Source organism: Bos indicus x Bos taurus, chromosome 29 (genome assembly GCF_003369695.1).
Source record: "Bos indicus x Bos taurus breed Angus x Brahman F1 hybrid chromosome 29, Bos_hybrid_MaternalHap_v2.0, whole genome shotgun sequence".
Taxonomy (NCBI): Eukaryota; Metazoa; Chordata; class Mammalia; order Artiodactyla; family Bovidae; genus Bos; species Bos indicus x Bos taurus.
In genome coordinates, this window is record NC_040104.1 from 9035666 (window position 1) to 9054078 (window position 18413).

At 52.4% G+C, this 18413-nt stretch overlaps 2 protein-coding genes across 4 annotated transcripts in view; one reads left to right on the forward strand and one right to left on the reverse strand.

Annotated features, from left to right (window-relative positions):
• Window positions 1–2965: 2965 nt before the first annotated feature.
• C29H11orf95 (chromosome 29 C11orf95 homolog) lies at window positions 2966–11550 on the forward strand. Of its 2 annotated transcripts, XM_027532295.1 has the most exons (5): window positions 2966–3128; window positions 5255–5752; window positions 6274–6675; window positions 7049–7603; window positions 7769–11550. In XM_027532295.1, exons 1-5 carry the CDS (start codon window positions 2981–2983, stop codon window positions 8224–8226), a joined length of 2061 nt encoding a protein of 686 aa, XP_027388096.1. In that variant the 5' UTR covers window positions 2966–2980; the 3' UTR covers window positions 8227–11550. The 2 variants fall into 2 exon arrangements, with proteins under 2 accessions (XP_027388096.1, XP_027388097.1); XM_027532296.1 differs by lacking the exon at window positions 6274–6675.
• Window positions 11551–11563: 13 nt separating this feature from the next.
• RTN3 (reticulon 3) overlaps window positions 11564–18413 on the reverse strand; it is a 66145-nt gene continuing 59295 nt past the window's right edge. The window contains exons 3-7 of one of the 2 annotated variants that reach the window (XM_027532294.1): window positions 17023–17161; window positions 16100–16169; window positions 15598–15644; window positions 14755–14813; window positions 11564–13702 (exon numbers count right to left, since the gene is read on the reverse strand). In XM_027532294.1, coding sequence (XP_027388095.1) covers window positions 13657–13702; window positions 14755–14813; window positions 15598–15644; window positions 16100–16169; window positions 17023–17161 — 361 coding nt within the window. In that variant the 3' untranslated portion in view covers window positions 11564–13656. The remainder of the gene's footprint in view (window positions 13703–14754; window positions 14814–15597; window positions 15645–16099; window positions 16170–17022; window positions 17162–18413) is intronic. The other variant, XM_027532293.1, reaches the window with a different exon arrangement.

Sequence of the window (18413 nt, forward strand, 5' to 3'; positions counted from 1 at the left end):
AGTCCTCAATAATCTTAGAGGTCGTGAGAATGGTTTAACTTATTTAAAGGTCAGAAGAAAAAAAGCACTTTAAGGGTCAAAGAAAATGTTATTTTTTCTCACATCAGAAAAAAAAAATTGTTGGGCCCATAAAAATCCATTAAATCATTTAAAAATGATTTAAATTTTCTTTAGAAGATTTTCCCACGGAGGCAAAGGCTTCCCAGGTGGTGCTAATGGTAAAGAAATCTGCCTGCCAGGGCAGAAGACACAAGAGATGCAGGTTCAATCTCTGGGTCAGGAAGATCCCCTGGAGATGGAAATGGCAAACCACTCGTTTTTTTTGCCTGGAAAATTCCATGCACAGAGGAGCCTGGTGGGTTGTAGTCCATGGGGTTGCAAAGAATTAGATATGACTGAACACACACACACACTCGGAGACAAAAGTTCCTAGGACCCAACAAGAGTCATAACATGATCTGGATTGCGTGGTTTTCCCAGAGTAGACCCAGTAGACTGAGAGCTCCTAGGAAGTGGGGAACAGAACGTTCCAGGGCTGTGTTATGTAATTTTAAAACCTCTGTATCCCTAGTCCAGTACTTGGTACTCAGGACAGGCTCAGTCAATGCTTTCTGAATAAGTGGATAAGCAAATGAACGAATAGCCTTGAGTGAGACTCTAGATTCTGAGCCTCTGTTTCTTCATCTGCAAAGCAAAGCTTCTTCGTGGATGGCTGTGAGGATTAAATGTGGGTGGAAGATGGCTTGGAACCATGGACTTGGAGCTGGTCCTGAAGCTATGCTCACAAGTGGGAGCAAGGAGAGGAGCCAGAGGTTGTTAAAAATGCCTCCAGGTGGTGTCCATACCTTTTTGTTGGTAACAAATAATATTATCCTATTTATAGTGAGAAAAAGAACCAGAAGGACATTTACCAAAAGCGTCTCACAGAGGTCAGCCCTGAGCATGGGTTATCTTCGTAAATTTTTTTTTTTAAAAAACATGCTTGGAGGACTTCCCTCCTGGTCCAGTGGCTAAGACTCTGTGCCCCCAATGCAAGGAGCGGGGGTTCGATCCCTGGTCGGGGAACTAGATCCCACTTGCTGCAACTAAGATCTGGCGAAAAAATATAAAATAAAAACCATACTTAGGAACAGGTGAAGGCCAGGTCTGTGTCTTATTTCACCTTTGTGTCCCTGGCCTGGCAGAGTTGAAGAACGCATGAATGAGGGAATCTTCCATCACATGGCCCCATCTGGCACTACATTAGCATCAGGGTCCCTGCCCTCGAGTAAGTCAGGGAGCGTAGGAAGGCCAGCAGTGGACAGAATAGCCCTGCAGGAGGGAGACCGTGTTCACCCAAGGAGATGTCTCTCGCAGGTCATCATGGGGACTGAGGAAGAGATGGGACATCTCCTGTGGTGACAGCCACCTTTTAGATACTACAGAAATTTTAGTTCCCAGCCCCTCTTCATATTCAGGAGACGGGCTTCCTGTGCTGAAAGTACTTTAGAATTTCCCATGGCTCCCCAAGGGGACTGTTTCCTTTTCATAAGCCGTGGGTGTTTCGTCAGTATCAGACTTGTGGGTCTTGCTCCCTGCTGTCTGCTCATCGCCTAGGGGCATGCTGGCACACAGTAGGTGTGGAGTGAGCAAAGGAATGTGTGTCAAGCGTGACTTTAACGGATTGCTGGGCACGTCCCCAAAGAAGAGAATAAAACCCACCTCGAGATAATAAGACCCTGCACGGCCTCCCGCACCCTGTAATTTGGATCTCTAGGAATCGCCTTTGTTGTGGGCGACCAACCACAGGCAAAGAAAGCACCTGCTCCTCCAGCCGGTCCTCGAGGAAGGACCCCGGGCTGCCGAGCCCCTGGCTGCTTCTCCGGGCCCCTTTCCTTTGCTTCCCGGGACCTGGGGGCTCCGAGGCATCCCGGGGCTCGCAGGCAGGGTCAGCCCCAGTGCTTCCCAGCCGTGGTGGGGCGCGTCCTCAGGTGCCGACACCTCGCTCGGGGTCAGCGTTCTTTGCCTCCTCGTGCCGGCCAGAGGGCCCAGGGCCGCGTCTGCCACCCCCAGGCCTGCGAGGATAGGAGCCAGAGACAACCGCGGCGCACCCCCTCTCTTCCCGGCTTGCATACTGGGGCCCCCAACGCCCAGCGGCGTCGGGCCTCGGCGCGGCCGGCTCTCCGCGGTCTCCTGCGCGCCCTCTCTCTTCGGCCCGGATCTCCGAGGCCGCGGTCCCCGCCCCGGCCAGCTCCGAGGGCGCTGGGCTCGTCCGCCCTCCAGGGCTGAAGCCTGAGCTCTCAGCGCTCCTCGGCGGCTCCCGCGGGAGGGGGCGCGGCCGCCCCCGCGGCTCCACCCTCTCCGCGGGGCCGCGGCCATCTGGGGCCCCTGCCATTCGTGTCCGCTCTGGGGCCCGCGCCGAGCTCGCGCGGGAGGAGGCAGCCCCTGGCAGGGGCCCGGGCCTCCCCACCGGGAGACCCCCTTTGCCAGAGCGGGTGCGGGAAGCCGGGCGCTGAGATGCCCCGAGGGGGCAGTGGCTGCGAGCTGAGCCTGGGTGGAAGCGCGTCGCAACGGACGCTGCGCCCCTGGCCACCTCGGTGACCCTCCAGGAGCCGGGACCCGAGCCCCGGAGGCGGCAGCGCGGGCCCGCGAGGTCCATGCTCCTAACGTCCGCGGCGGGCCCCGGATACGGAGCCTCGGTCGGGCTCTTAGCCTCCCGACGCTCCCCCCAGCCCCCCGCGAGCTGGCAGGAGGAAATAGCGTGCGGCCCCTTTAAATTTACCCAGGAGCCCTTAAAGGAGCCCCAGGGGCCCCAGACAGGAATCCCCACCCCGGTCCAGCCCGCGCCGCCGAGCGAGCAGCCAGCCGTCCGTGCTGCCGGCCGCCCTGTGCATGCGCCCCGCGCCCCGGGGCCCCGCGCACCGAGCGCCGCGCGCCGGCCGCCGCCGGCCCCGCGGCCCCGCGCCCTGCCGCCCCGGGGCCCCGCGCCGCAGCGCAGCGCATGGAGCCTGGCGGGGACCACCGGAGCCGGAGCGGCGGCGGCGGCGGCAGCAGGGGCGGCCCCGGGCCAGCAGCGGCCTCGGCACGGGGCCGACGGCTGCCGCCCGCCGGATCGAGCGGCAGCGCGGAACCCGAGGAGGACGACGGCGGTAAGAGCTGGCTGGGGCCGGCGGCTCGGGCGGGGGCCCCGGCGTGGGGGAGGGGAGGGCTGCGGCTCCGGGCTCCGGGCCCCTCTTCGCCGCCGAACAAAGCGGGGGACGCGGGCAGGGCGGGCGGGGGCGCCACCTGGTGGGCGCGGATTGTGGCTGCAGCGCCAGCGGCGGAGCCCCCCGCCCAGCTCCCGGGGTTGGCCCGCGGGGCTCGGGCGGATCCCCTCCCCCTTAAAGGGCCCCGCGGCCCCCGCCTCGGAGGCAGAGCTGGAGGGGCCCCGAAGGACCTGGCCTGGCGCCGCGGGGTGCGCGCTCTAGGCTGTTGGGACTTGCGTCCCCCGTCCCTTTCTCTTTCAGACTCCCAGGTGGTCTCCCTTAACCAGCTGTCTCTTAAAAAGTCTGCCCAGACCGTGGGTCCCTTTCCGGGGCTTCCCTCCAGAGGAACTGAGCTGGGGACTCCGCTGCTTTAAGTTGGGCTGTCTTCTCTGGGGCCTCTCTAGAGAAGGGCACCCTTTTTCTTTTTCCCCTATGTTCTCCCTGGAAGAGAGCATAGCTTGCGCCTCTTGGGGACCTATCAGTACCTTCCCCACGGGCGGGCAGTTTTTAAAGAGATGGGCTCGCCCACAATGTCATTCACTCCCCTTCTATCCGCGCGTTACCCCTCCCATCTTTTCAGAAATTTTGCCACAATTTGTCAGCTATAGCGGGACCAGCCAGTCCTCCCCGTTTGCTCTCAAAGGAGGCTGTTTCTCTGTGCGGGGTCAACGGCTTAAGAGCCCTGAAGCTTGCGTCCAGGCTCTGGAGCTTCACCCCTAATCCCAGAGCTCCCCTCCCAGAAATTCCCCATCCCCTTTTGTTTTTAAAGACTCCCAGCTCCTCCCCTTTTTTCGGCTCTTAAAGGGCCAGTCCACCTTAGACTAACAGATCCGGCGCTGGAAGGATGCTGAGAGACCAGCTAGCTTTCCAGTGCCTTTGCAGACAAAGACACTCAGGCCCAGAGAGCGGACATCACCTACCAAAGGTCACAGAGCAAGTTACCAGTGAAGCCCGGAGTCAAACCCAGGTTTCTGACTGAAACTAGCGCTTTCTTTTTCTTCTATGTATTTAAAACAAAGCCAAACAAAAACAGGGTGACAGGAGCCCCCTCTGATCCTGGCTTTTGTTTTCCATATGGTGAGATTCTCTACTGGGAGGATGACCACACCTGTCTATTCTGCCTATTTGGCCAGGAGACCCTTTTCTAAATGAAATACGGTCCAAATTGTAGGGAAAGTGGGGGGTACTGCTCAGGGTCTCGGTTTGGCAAAAGGGGACACCACTGGGTTGGTGGCCTCTCCACTGCCTGCCCACTGATTGCTGGGCAGTGGCCAGCTCCGGGCCAGAGCAAAAAATAAATCCCCAGAAAGACTTGATGGATTCCGGTGGGTGGTGGCCACTCCCTGCTGCAGTATCTTCAGTAGCCACTCAGGTGGCCCTCCTGCTCGTCCCTTCCAGTCATCAGCTCTCCCAGACTCTAGTCCTAAAAATTCCTTTCTCTGGAGGTGCTGACAGCTTTGTCATGGGGTCCCTTAATTTGGGGACCTGACAATGCTTAGTACCCCTTAAAATGGGCCTCTTAGGAGGGTGTATTTGAGACATTATTGCAGAAAGGGAAAAAGATCATCTTTGGGTGGGGCCCTCCGGGCTGGGGCCTCGGGCAGTGGGTCCTGTGTGCAGACAGATGCCCCCTTTGTTCTCTGGCCCCGCTGCCCGCTCTGCTCCGGCTATAACCGCCGCAGCAGGCTGCTCCCCTGGCTTTACCCAGACAGTGCTCATCCAGAAGGGGTGCCTTGCAGAACCTGCTGCCTCCTTGGCCTTCACCTTTGTTTTTTGAAAAAAATTAGAGCTGTGCCCTGCATTCTTTTGTTCCTGATCCTCTCTTAAAGGGGTCTCACTCTTTGTAAAGGACCAATGTTTTGACTCCCTGCTCTGCCACCTCCCTTTGATTGCTCTTGCAGTCCCTTTCCTGCCCCTGAACAGACCTCTGTCCCACCTCCGTTCTCTTGCAAAATGGAAGCCCTAGGCTCTTTCCCTAGAAATCTTAGAGACTGAGAAACTGTCTCCCTTTCCCCCTCCCCCCCCTTCAGGGCAAGATCTTCAGCTGGAAGGGGGTGCCTTAGGGTCCTGGGGGAATGCCCCCCTGCCCTCCTCCAGGGCCAGGGGACCAGCATCTTCAGGCAGGAAATACTCAGACCACTGTGAGGCCCGGGCCTCGAGGCCTGGAAAAAGCCGCATTCCTGGCCGTGACCATCGTCGCTACTACCATGACCACTGGCGGCTGGAGTACCTGATGGACTTCAACCCTGCCCGGCACGGCATGGTGTGCATGGTGTGCGGCAGCTCCCTGGCCACTCTCAAGCTCAGCACCATCAAGCGACACATCCGTCAAAAGCACCCTTACTCCCTGCACTGGAGTCCCCGGGAGAAGGAAGTCATCAGCAACAGCTGGGATGCCCACTTGGGGCTGGGGGCCTGCGGAGAGGCTGAGGGGCTGGGGGCCCAGGGGCCTGAGGAGGAGGAGGACGACGACGAGGAGGAGGAGGAGGAAGGGGCTGGCCTCCAGGCTAGCCTGCCCAAGGGCCCAGGTAATGTCCGACTTGGGGAAGCTGGGGCCTGGGTGGTGGATGGGGCCAGGTGGGGCCAGCCCGGGCTTCCTGGCCAACTAGCTGGTTTCCTGGAGCAAGCTACTGCTTGCTTTTGGGGTGAGCTCTGCTTATTGGACAGTAGTGGGTGAGGGACCATAGGACAAGATCTCCAGTATTGCAGACAGTTTTGACATTCTGTAGTTTTAGAAGGATCCAGGGAGTGGAGGCTGGAGAGAGGCCTGGGAGCAGAGGGTACTGGAAAGGTATGACAGTGAAGTCTAGGGAAGGGTCTAGAATCTGGACCTGGGGGGGAGTCGGGTCGGGCTGAGGGTTTGTGTGCAGGCGGATTAGGAGATGAAGGAGTTAAGACTTGAGGGGAGAGGAAGGGAAGGGCAAAGTTTAGGCAAAGGACTCAGAGTCAGAGTGAGGGAGAGGCCTGTGGCTGGAGGTCCTGGCTGTGGTCAGGGGGCTCTCCCAGAGGGCCAGTATCTCAGTCCCTTCCCTCCCTCCAACCCTTTCAGGCAAAGCCCCAGCTGGTGGGGGCAGCCGGCGCCAGAGGCGAGGGGGCCCAGGGGCACCCCGGGCTCGGCGTGGGTGCCTCTCTGCCTCCCGGAGGGCTGGGGGCAGCAGGGGGCTGGGTGCCCGGCGGCTGGAGCGGAGGCTGAAGGAGTCCCTGCAGAACTGGTTCCGGGCAGAGTGTCTCATGGACTATGACCCGCGGGGGAACCGGCTGGTGTGCATGGCCTGTGGCCGGGCACTGCCCAGCTTGCAGCTGGATGACATCCGTGCCCACGTGCTGGAGGTGCACCCCAGCTGCCTGGGGCTCCGTGGCCCCCAGCGCAGGGCCCCCCAGCGTAGTGCCCTGCTGCAGGCCTCGGGTGGCCAGCCGGAGGCGCTGTCTGAGCTCACCCAGTCCTCACCAGGTGCGAGGCCCCTCTCATGGCCAGGACCCCTTCATATAAGGGCTGCAAAGTGAGGTCTGTGGCCAAAACTGGGAGGGACTCATCTCTCCCTGCCTCCACATAGATACACACACACGCCCCTCCCCCCACATAGACACCCACACCTCCCAGACACACACACAGAGGTCCTGGTTGTGGCGGGGGACTCATCTCGCCCCCCTCAACACAGACACACATACCCCTCCCACACCACGGTGCCCCCATAGACACGCATACAGATTCTGGTGGGGCTTCTAGCTTAGGGCTGGGATGAGAAGCAAGGGACCCCCTCTTCGTGGGTAAGGGCAACCCAGCCAGCAAGCTGAGCCCCTCTCCCTCACCCCTTCCCCAACAGACGATGACCTCGTCCCCCAGGACCTGACCAGCAAGAGCCGGGACCCGGCCCCCGCTGCTGGAGCCCAGTCCTCTCAGGATCTCAGCCTCCCAGACGTAAAGGAAGAGGCTGGCTGGGTCCCTGAGAGGGTGCCCGGGCCGGCAGGGGAGGAGGAGCCGGAGGAGGGCGAGAGGGTGGGGGTCCCTGGCCGGTCTGCGCGGGGCCGCGACCCCCGCCGCTACTGCCCGGAGCGCTGGCGGCTGGAGTACCTCTTGGAGTTGGACGGCGGCCGGCGCGGCCTGGTGTGCCTGGCATGCGGGGGCGCGCTGGCCTCGCTCAAGATGAGCACCATCAAGCGGCACATCCGCCGGCGCCACCCGGGCTCGGCGCGCCTCGGCGGGCCAGTCGGGGCCCTCATCGCCCAGGAGTGGAGCGAGAAGGCCGCCCACCTGCTGGCCATGGGGCTGCCCTGCCCCGAATCACCCGGGGACCCCGCCGCACCCAGCACAGCCGCAGCCTCCGAGGAGGGGGGAGGGGCAGAGAAGGAGCAGCCAGAGGAGGAGGAGGAGTGGTGGGGTGAGCTGGGTCAGAGCAGGTGGAGAGGGAGAGGGGCTAGGGGTAGAAGGCGGGTGGGGACAGTAGAAGGTCGAAGGGGAGACGGGAGGCTGGCAGCACCGGAGGGCACGGGTAGGGGGGTCACGAGGCCGGGACGCTCCAGCGCGGTCCTTTGTTCCGTCCTAGGCGACGTCCCGCTCTCCCCCGGGGAACCGTCGGAGCGGCAGGCGGAAGAAGAGGAGGACGACGAGGACGGCCCGGATCCCGGGGCGCTCGCCTTCCCTCCGCCGCCGCCGCCGCCGCCCCCACCTCCCCCGCCCCGCAGCCGAGAGCAGCGGCGGAACTACCAGCCGCGCTGGCGGGGCGAGTACCTGATGGACTACGACGGCAGCCGGCGCGGCCTGGTGTGCATGGTGTGCGGGGGCGCGCTGGCCACGCTCAAGGTCAGCACCATCAAGCGGCACATCCTGCAGGTGCACCCCTTCTCCATGGACTTCACGCCCGAGGAGCGCCAGACCATCCTGGAGGCCTACGAGGAGGCGGCGCTGCGCTGCTACGGTCACGAGGGCTTCGGGCCGCCCGCCCCGGCGGCGCCGCGCGACGGCGGCGCGGACCTCAAGGCGGGCGCCGTGTGTCGGGCGTAGATCACTCGACGGGGAGGGCGGCGGTGCCGAGCCGGCTCCCCCGGTTCCCCGCGGCCCAGGCCGCTGCCCACCCCGGCTGGCCGGGCAGGGCGGAGACTCGGGACTGGGGTGGGGTGGCGGGTTCAAGCTAGTGCGGGCGCCGCGGGAAGCGCGCTCTCCACCTCGGACCCGGAGCCCGGGCCCTCGCCGCTCAAGGCGGCTAGTTCCTGGGAAGCCTCAGTCTGTGCACGGAGAGTTTTCGGCCCCCGGTCGTACCCCGCCAGGCCAGGCTTGGGCGGGCGGGGCGCCGTCAGTATTAGGGTCCCAAGTAGGTGGAGCGGAGAGGGTGTAGAAGGGACGCGCCGGTCCCTTTTCCTTGGCTTGGGTGGGCGCCCGGGTTTCACAGAGGCACGCCGGCAGGCACGGCTCTCGGGGATCGGGGCCGGCTGACGCCCAGCCGTTCGTTACTGGCCGTCGCGGCCGCTCGGTGGCCTGGACTGCGGACGAGGGCCTTCCTCGGGAGGAGGGGCAGTGGGGCCTGGGAGCCCGCCGGCCCGCGGGCGGGAGGGCGGGGCCAATCCCTATCCCCGCCCACGGGGCGGGCCCTGCGGGGACCGCCCCGCCCTCCTTCCCGGCCCCTGCCACGCCCGCCGGCGCCGCGATCTTGTAAAGGGATTAGCACTTTCTTCCATTGCTCGCCTGCTCCGAAGGTCTCCCTGTACCCCTAAGCTCAGTCAGGCGCGCCTGCTTAAAGCGCCCTCAGTCCGAGTCCGGGACACTGGAGGTCCCGGCAGTTGGCGTTCTGTTCCTGTCCCCCTCCGCGCCCCCCCCCCCCACTTTTGTACGCCGTGGACGTGCCACCCATTCGCAGCCCTCTGGGCCTGGGGCCCGGCCTCGGCCTTCCTTTCTCTCCTCTTCGCGGCAGAGCCAGGCCGCAGGGGGCCGGGAACGGGCCCCGCGATCTCCCAGGCAGGTCCGAGAGGGATGTGTACATTCATTCTCCTGTGGAGAACAGGTGGCCCCGGGATCAGGCCCTTTTTGCTCTTTGTATTTTATTTTGAAACTGTATTTAATGCTTTTATATGAGAGGGGGAGGGGCGGGAAGAGAGCTGTCCGTCACCCTTATGTGCAAATGTCTTATTTATTATGCGTGTATCAGAGATAAGCTGTGAGGTGGTGGAGGAAGGACCTAAAGGTAGGAGAGAGAAGGCGCTGACGGGAGGACCCCAAACATCATAGACTAATGTGTGCCTCACCAGGTTCCTCCGAGGAGTCTCTAGTAACCCACTGGCGCTCTTCACATAGCCAGGCCGGTTCCTTTGGTCTTAAAGGCTGAGTGGGGAGATCAGCGGGTGGGGACTTCAGGGCTGGGTCTGGAGGGGTAGCGGCCCTGGCAGCCGCCTCTGTGGATGGGAAAGCAGAGAGCAGAGAGGAAAGCCTTCCTTATCTCAGTGCTCCCAGGCCAGAGCCCACGGTTCAAGTGCCTCAGGCCCAGTCCCCTTGACTTCTGATTGGGAATTGAATTTTATACCACGGATTTTGTAGCATTTTTTATATAACTCGATTGTCTGAGCTGGAAAGACCTTGGAGATCAACCAGTACCTGCCCCAACCCCTTTCACAGATAGGTAAGATGGAGTCCAGGAACTGAAATTATCACACACCAGGTAGGAGCAGTACTAGGACTAGAATAAAAACCTCAACTCCCAGTTCAGTGTTCTTTGCACTACACCACATGGCCTCCCCATCTCTGGTAAGTTAAAATTTCTTTTACGGTTAGGCCTGCCGAAGGATGGCGTGTGCAGCTGGGCTCCGCAGGCCCTCCCAGTGCAGTTGTGGGCTCCTGGGAGTGGCAAAGAGCAGCACACTCATAGAACAAGTATTCAACAGGGCAGTCCTGCCACCATTGGCTTCAGCTGGAGGGTGCCAGCAGCAGCTTTCCTGACCAGAACTGCACAAGTAGGGCTGACTGCCACCTGGCCCAAGGCCTCCCTGCTGGGCAAAGGCTCTGGCATTGTTTTGTTGATGCCACCAGGGGTTCAGGAAATACTGCATGGGCTGTCACTCGCCTAAAAAGTGAATTCCTAGCGTTTGAACCTCCAGGTTTTTTGAGACAGTATTAAAAAGAGAGCAGGGATTATGGATGGCCCCAGGTTGGGTACTGCCATTCTTTTATTTTCCTTCATGCATGTTGTTTTCAGATCCAGGAGTGCTCTGCCACTTTCGCTATTCTGCCTATTCAAAAACAGGCAGACTGGGGCAACTATCATAGTCATCCACACCCTCTGCCGAAGTTCAGGTAAGCCAGGGCAGAGAGCAGGATGAGAATGGTTTTTGCTCTCGATAGGCAGGGAGAGGCCTTAGGAGGGCAGCAGTGGATGTCTTCATTGAGAAGCAGCCCCAAGCACTCCACTGGTTCTCAAAAGTGTAGCCAACAGAAATTAGGAAGTTAGTAGAAATGCAAATTCTTGGGCGGCAACTTATGGATCAGAAACTGGCGTGGAGCCTAGCAATCTGTTTTGATAAGCCCTCCAGTGATCACAAGGCATGCTGAAGTTCTGAGCACCAGTGAACTGCGCAGTGGCACTGTGGTTGTTACTACTTTGCAGCTATTATAGCCTCTTGAACTAACAGTCAGGAGATTAGGTGGTTCTCATCTCTAGGTGCCTCCTCCTTGCCTTGGGAGTCTGATATGAACAGGTGAAGTTTCTTCATGAATTTTTTTTGTTAATGGTATGCTTGCTATTATGGCCAATATGTAAATGTTACTCTGAATACATATTTATATACCATGTTAGTGACATTATTTGAACATTTGTATGCGTATTTGTGAAGTTGTTCGCATCAGTTACTTTTTTAAAATTTCAGCCTAAGTTTTCTAAGAGGTATGTTGAATTAAAAAAAGCAGCTTAAGGGTCATGGCAGCCTTAGTTTTGGGAAAGAGCAAAGACCTGATGGAAAAGTTTCCATTTTCCATGGTGACTGAGTCTCATTTGAAGTACATTGTGACTGTGGGAGTTACAGGCTGCTTCACTCATGTTGCAGGTGGGGGAACCCTCCTAGGTTGGTGTGAACTGGGACAACAGACCCCCCTGGCCCTTTCCACTCACCATCTTTCTCCTGCGGTCCCCTCTTAAGAGGATCTCTTATTTTCTTTCAGAAACCAAATGCACAGCTTTGTTCTACTATGGAAATTCTGCAATCTTGGAAATCACTACTAGTATCAACTATTAATCACTTTTTAAAGCCTCGAAAGTGGAGTGGGGATGGGGGCCAGTGGAAGCCTTGTTTGGTTCTTACTTTACCCAAACTGTGTATAAAGAATAAAGTTAGCAGAATGACAGCACAGTCACTGTTCTTTTTTTTCTTTTTTATTAACACCACATCAATTTGCATTTTACAGGAACCAAGATTCAAGCTCCTTGGTGCTACTGTACTTTTATGTTGCACGCACATATACGCACACAGTTTCATTAGTAATTTTTTACCTATAGATTTTTCTTAAAAAAAAAAAAAAATTCCTGTGTGGCACAAAGATCTGTCCAATCAATCTGAACACAGCAGTGACAAAGCAAAAGCTAGGTGTGGAGGCTTCCTGTGCAGGGAAAGGTCCTTAGGAGGGGAAGCCCAAAAAGACAATCAGTGCACTGACTTCTTGGGAGGGCAAAGGAATGAAGGTGGAGAGTGCATTTCCTACCATGACGTGAAATGAGTTAAAACATTTCAGAAGGAAAGGGGGCTAAGAAAATAAGAGTGGAGTAAGGCAAGGTACCTTTACCCATCTAAATTCCTAAGTAATTTTCTCAACAAAGTAGAAAGAAAAGATCCTTCCATTACCTTCTACAGAGCTGCACTGCTTTGGGACCGTCAAAGATTATAGCCCTTACTTTAAAGTCACAAGTGCATATTCCGTCTGGATTATCACGACTGTCAGTTACAACCTGAAAGAATTCGCAGATGATTTTCTTTCAAGTTTACTGAATTTTAATGTTGGAAGGGGAGGAAGACGTTAAGTCTCAAGTGGGAATCAAAGATTCCCAGATGCCCTCCATCTGTTATCAACGTGAACTGTTTGTTGTCTTTTAATTGCGCATGGAGCCCGCCAACACAATCTGCCCTGCCTGGTCACCCTTACCTACAGCTTCTTGGAAAACACTCTCAAAAGGAGGACCCTGCACCACGGTACAGGTGCTGAGACAGCTTAAGTGCCTGAAGATGGAAGGAATCCTCAAATAACACACACCCAGTAAGCCAGCCTCTAAGTTAAAACCCCACCTGAACCACAAAGTGCACCTCCCTACACTCATCTGTGGGGTCTCAACCACAGATACGGTCTCCGTGCACGCCAGCGCAGCTTTGGTCCTCAGGGTAAAACGATGAGCACAGGTAAAGATGGAGTGTGCAGGGAAAAGAGAAAAAGGCCTTTGTGTTTCTGTAGCTCACCTCTTGAGAATGTTTCCCCGCCACGGACTGAGACAGGATTACAATAACTCAATAACGGAGGAGCCCACATGCAGATTAATTTTTTTTTTCTCTAACAAGTTTACAGCAGTGTACAGCAGTTACAGACATTTATTTTATAATAAGAAAAGTACAACCATATTTATTGAACTTGAGGGGAGGAAAGAGGGAGGAAAGCACATTCAGGAATAAGCTCTCCAACTACAGCTCAGAACTGGTGTCCAGAACAAACGACACAGACACCACCGTCCCCCATGCGGAGCCTTTCCTTCCTGAGGACGCGCGGGAGTCACAGCAGTGCTCCTGTGCGCTCCTCCGTCCGACCTTCCAACTCCATTCCTGGTTATCAGATGGTATTCTGGGAATCAGGAATCATCACTATCTACTATAAGTTATTCACAGAGTTGAAAGTTATATCATTTAATGAAAAAGAAGAAGATTAGGAGTAGCTGCTCACGTCGTGGGGCAGAAAGATGGGATCAGGACTGCAAAACAACAACAAAAACAAGGGAAGGATCCCATTCTTGTCCCCAGATAATTTCTTCATAAGTTAATCATTATTTCTTAACTTAAAAATAAGGGCAAAACTATGATGGGAAGCTCTAGAAGACTGACTAGTCCTTGAAATTTGGATACAAGAACCCAAGAGATGTGTTTTTATTTTTCATTTTCTCCTTTACCTCCAATTTTCCCCTTCCTTTCAAGTTACAGGTAAAAGCTCCACCATCATTAAGGTACTGATTTATCCTATTAATTTGACTCTTTCTTTATTCTTTTGGGTTTTCTAAGGTATCAGTTCTTGTTTAAGTCCAACAATTCTTGTGCTTGATACTGAGGGTAGAGGGAAAGGAGGGGAGAAAACACCAAATAAAAAAAAGCTTGGAATGCAGGCTCAAGCTGACACCGAGCACGTTCCTTCATAGTACAAGTAACAACGTTATAACTATTAAATGGTGTTTTAGTAACTGTTGTGTTTCTGGTTTCCATGTACTTATTCTGCCTTTTTTTTTGCGATTCCAGGGAGTTTTGCTTGGATCCTGTTGGGAAAAGGAAAGAAAAAAAGAGTGAAAATACAGACATTAGTTGTAGATTTTTGTTTTAACACTGATCCTAGAAGACAGCTCTGGGACTCACTAGTGTCCTGAGAACAACACTCCCATTTTCACTGGGCAGGGGCTGAGTCTGGCCTGGGATGAGCCGAAGAGAGCCCCCAAGATCCACCCGCTCCCTGCCACTGAGCCTGCTGCCTGTCCTCTCTCGCTGCCCAAACCTCCTGGCTCCCTTCTCTGGGGATAACAGAGAATGAGGCACACGTAAGCACACTGCCTGCTGGCTGTGCTCTGTAGGAATAAGCAACAACCATATACAAATCTGTGTGAACTGCCCTTGCTGGGCTTTAGCTCCAGTGTCTACCTAAGAAAGCAAAAAAGTAGGTAAAGATCCTGCATTAAGTCTGGGCTGTCTGGATACAGACAAGGTTTCCTCATATCAAAGCTAGAAAAAGCACTGAAACCTGGGGTGTGAAAGGTGGGGGGCGGGCACAAAGAGAATTTAACTGCTGTGATGCTTTGTTTCTTAAAGAGTATCTGAAGAAAATATGGAAAAATATTAACTTACAGTTCCTTGATATAGGGAGTCATAAAAATTCTACCAATATTTTATTATTTGATTTAAATATGAAACTGATTAAAACAGAAGGATATGTAGTCTTAGAAAAGAGGTAGTTTTGAGCTTTAATATATTTATTTACTACAAGTTTTATTTCTGAAAAGGGAAAGAAGAGTTTGGCTTAATATTGATATTTGTGAAACTAAATGGTGAGTAGACAACCACAAACATTTAAAAACCAGTTCAAAAAGGCAGAGTGGTCCTAAGTCTGTTGATCCTTTTCAGTTTAAGATACAAAGAATGCTTTACAAAGGAGCAGATGAAATAATTTCTAGTAAAATGAAACCATTAACCAAGCTTTTCCTTTTCCCCAGGATAAAAATTACTTTCTTTGGTATTAGCATTTTACATAGGAGACTAAAAACAACTGGGGGGAAAAAAGCTCATGTCATGATGAAATGTGGAACCTAAGCATACTCACTTTTCAACAATTGACTTGGTCTGATCGCGGGCGATGCCAACATAGTGATCAATCTGGGTCTTCAAGGAAGAAAAGTCATTCAGTTGTGGCAACACACAGATTAACAATTTTCCTGAAGGTAAGATTCTTTAGCCTAGTTTAACCATCATTTTCTCAATACCAGAAACTGTGTGTCTAATCTACATTCAGTAAACACAAATATGTTCTGACTCCTGGTGAGACTAATTCATTTAATACCAAAAAGCCATGAATCAAGTCAGATGATGGACAACAGTCTATCAAGAACAACTTCACAGCAGCCAGTACACTCGGTATAAGCCACTCTACAATGCAGACGTCTGCTCACACTGACGGATTCCCACAACTCCTTTAATAGTTTGTTTCTTCACAGATACCAGCTCTTATTTAAGCATTTTTTTCAACTTTTTTGGGGGAATAGATCCATCTGATAAAACTCAAAAGACACACAGCATGGTAACACAGTAAATTCCCTTTCTACCCTTATCTCTTCTAGACATTCAGTTTCGCTTCTTAGAGGAAACCAGTTACCAGTTTCTTGTAGGCACTTGACTTGTAAAATTAGACTGTAAAAATGGCTAGGAAAAGATTGCTGTGCACTTTCAATGCCTAAAAAATGAACTAAGGACTTCCCTGGTGGTCAAGTGGCTAAGACTCTGTGCTCCCAATGGAGGGGGCCCGGGTTCAATTCCTGTTCAGGGAACTAGATCCCATATACTGCAACTAAAGATCTGATGTAGCCAAATAAAGAAAGAAATAAAAAAAGAACTAAAATTAGTCATACATTAACTAGCATATCTGACTCAAAAACAGACAAATGCTTACCTTGTACTTCTCATAGACAATTGGAATGCTGAAAACGAGTAGTTCAGCTGTAAGAAAGAATCATGAGACACGGCAAGTGTCAATGGAGACAGTCACAAAGTCTGAGTAACAGGGATATTTTTCCTCATGAAATACAGGGAAACACAGAACTTCATCAATATGAGAAATCCTGGCCAGAGCTCTCAACTAAGGAGAGTTAGATACAGGTATATAGTCTTCCCTCTTATACCACTAATAATTTCCAAATTATGAAGATCCTCATATTTAAACCAAATCTCGACAACTCTCCTTTATTTCTAGTTATCTGGATGTTTCTTTATAGGTGGGACCATTTAATAAACCTGTGCCCACAAACACAGGTTCCTCCAATAACTAGTCAAGGCCTTTATGGATGTTAAAGGCTGGGCCAGTGTGAAAGGACTGGAGCCACGCTGAGCTCTCTTTGTTCTTACTCTTACCAATTACTTCATAGAGCCTGAAGACATTTTCCTTGCCACCTTACCAAGAATCAGAAGGGTGATCCCATTGAAAACGGCACCAACATAGGTCATCAGCCACATGAAGACAGCAAGCTGTGAAGGCCAACATCAGAGGGTTAAGCAGGAATAATCATAATGCAAAATTCAGGTTTGGCTGTGTGAAGTCACTCAGTTTGGAGAAGGCAATGGCACCCCACTCCAGTACTCTTGCCTGGAAAATCCCATGGACAGAGGAGCCTGGTAGGCTGCAGTCCATGGGGTCGCGAAGAGTCAGACACAACTGAGCGACTTCCCTTTCACTTTTCACTTTCACGCATTGGAGAAGGAAATGGCAACCCACTCCAGTGTTCTTGCCTGGAGAATCCCAAAGATGGGGGAGCCTGATGGGTTGCCGTCTATGGGGTTGCACAGAGTCGGACACGACTGAAGTGACTTAGCAGTAGTAGTCACTCAGTTGTGTCTGACTCTTTGCGACCCCATGGACTGTAGCCCACCAGGCTCCTCTCTCCAGGCAAGAATACTGGAGTGGGTTGCCATGCCTTCCACCAGGGGATCTTAAAAAATTCAGGTTATTTGATGTTATTCTTTTCTAGCTAAGTCCTCATAAATTTAGTGATATATGCCATTAATAATTTCAAGATGGTTACCTCATTTCTATTATACATTTGAGGGTGCATAAAAGAACTCAGTGGTTCTCTCAGGCCCCCAAACAGACTGTAACTGCATTTCTATCAATTACATACATTATCCTTATTCTGATGTTAGTTCTCTTGGAGCATAAAGTACCTTCTTTACTAACCCCTACTTCCATTTTTATAGATTGATTGAGACAAGCATACATTTTGCTTTTGTCTGATAAAACCTTATTTACTGCCTTTCCTCTGAATTATAACTCAGTCCCTGGTTTTCCTCAGCCTCACCACCAAAAGCTGTAGAGGCAACTAACCTTTAAGGAGTCAACTAGATCCTCCACCAGAAAGAGACGAATGATGAGTTTCAGGGCCCTGTTGATGTGCACCATGGCAGCGTTCACATAATTATGGAAAGCTTCTGAGGACAGAGTGATGTCAACATCCAGGTAGGCTCTTCCAGAAGAAGAAACAACAGTCACACATTTGACATGGCAGGAGACGACCTGTTTCTGTTAGCACAGAAGTTCTTCAGAGGGTGAAATCCCCCCAAGGGTGTGTGACATCTGCAGAGGCAGATTTTGCTAACATGGGGTGGGGGGACATGGCTGTCATTTGGTAGGTAGAGGCAAAGCTGCCCTATGTCTGCAGTGAGGGATAGTCATGTACAATAAAGAACTGCCCAATGTCCTGCATAACTTTTACTATCTCATAGGATATTCATGAAGGTGAACCTATTTATAATTATCAGGAGCCCAGAACATACAAAAACAAAGTATTTTCCTCACAATTTTAACATATCCTTAATTGTCTAAAACTGTATTTTGTTTATACTGAAACCTTAAGATTTTTTTTTTTGCAATTTTGGAAAATCACATCTGTAAGGGAGATTATAAATGTACATGCAAGTATCTGATCTAAAGTATCTTTAGTTTCTTTTTTGGTGTAGTTATTTCTAAGAAATTAAAATATTGACTGAAATGCTTGTTGTAATTGTTTACCAGTAATATTATCTATGAATTTCATTTCAAAATGATAAAGGAGGCATTATAAAATATTTGTTAAAGAAACACAAAGACCTGCGTTCTGTTCCCAGGATGCATTCTAGAACTGAGATGTAACCACCTGCTCACAATCTGTCCATTCACTCAGCACTTACTGCGTGCCCATGAGTATCAGACCCTCCACTAGGTGTAGGGATATCAGAAAAGTAAAACTGCTTCTGCCTCAAACAGCCTACAGTCTTGCGGGAAAAATCAGAAGAGTAACAGGCATGTTTTTCTTTCCTGTTTATTAAGGAAATATTTACTATCAAACACAAAAGTTATAAAAATTAGATGCTGTAATTAATACAACCCAGCAAAACACATTTTATAAATCTATAACAGCGTCATGCGAAAGGAGAAAAAAAAAACACAAACTTCTACATTGCAGCTTGTGGCAAAACAGTAAAATTTATCCACTCAATCAATCAACAACTACTGATTTGTTAAAACCAATTTGCAAGTAACTTTTAACATGCCACATAGAGCTTAAATCATTCCTTCTATTTTCACCAGGAGAAAAGACAAGGACCAAAGCTGCAGTCAGACACTATTCTGTCATAGTTCTGAGAGACCACAGAAATACTTCTTTTTCCATGAGAAGGGGTTTTAAAAACCTGCTATTTGAAAATAATAAAATACTGCCATTTGTTGATGTTAAAACT

Coding starts and splice junctions, on each gene's coding strand:
- C29H11orf95 (XM_027532295.1), top strand. CDS start 2,981: ATGGAGCCTGGCGGGGACCACCGGAGCCGGAGCGGCGGCGGCGGCGGC. Junction 6,676..7,048: donor GCTCACCCAGTCCTCACCAG/GTGCGAGGCCCC, acceptor CTTCCCCAACAG/ACGATGACCTCGTCCCCCAG. Junction 7,604..7,768: donor GGAGGAGGAGGAGTGGTGGG/GTGAGCTGGGTC, acceptor GTTCCGTCCTAG/GCGACGTCCCGCTCTCCCCC.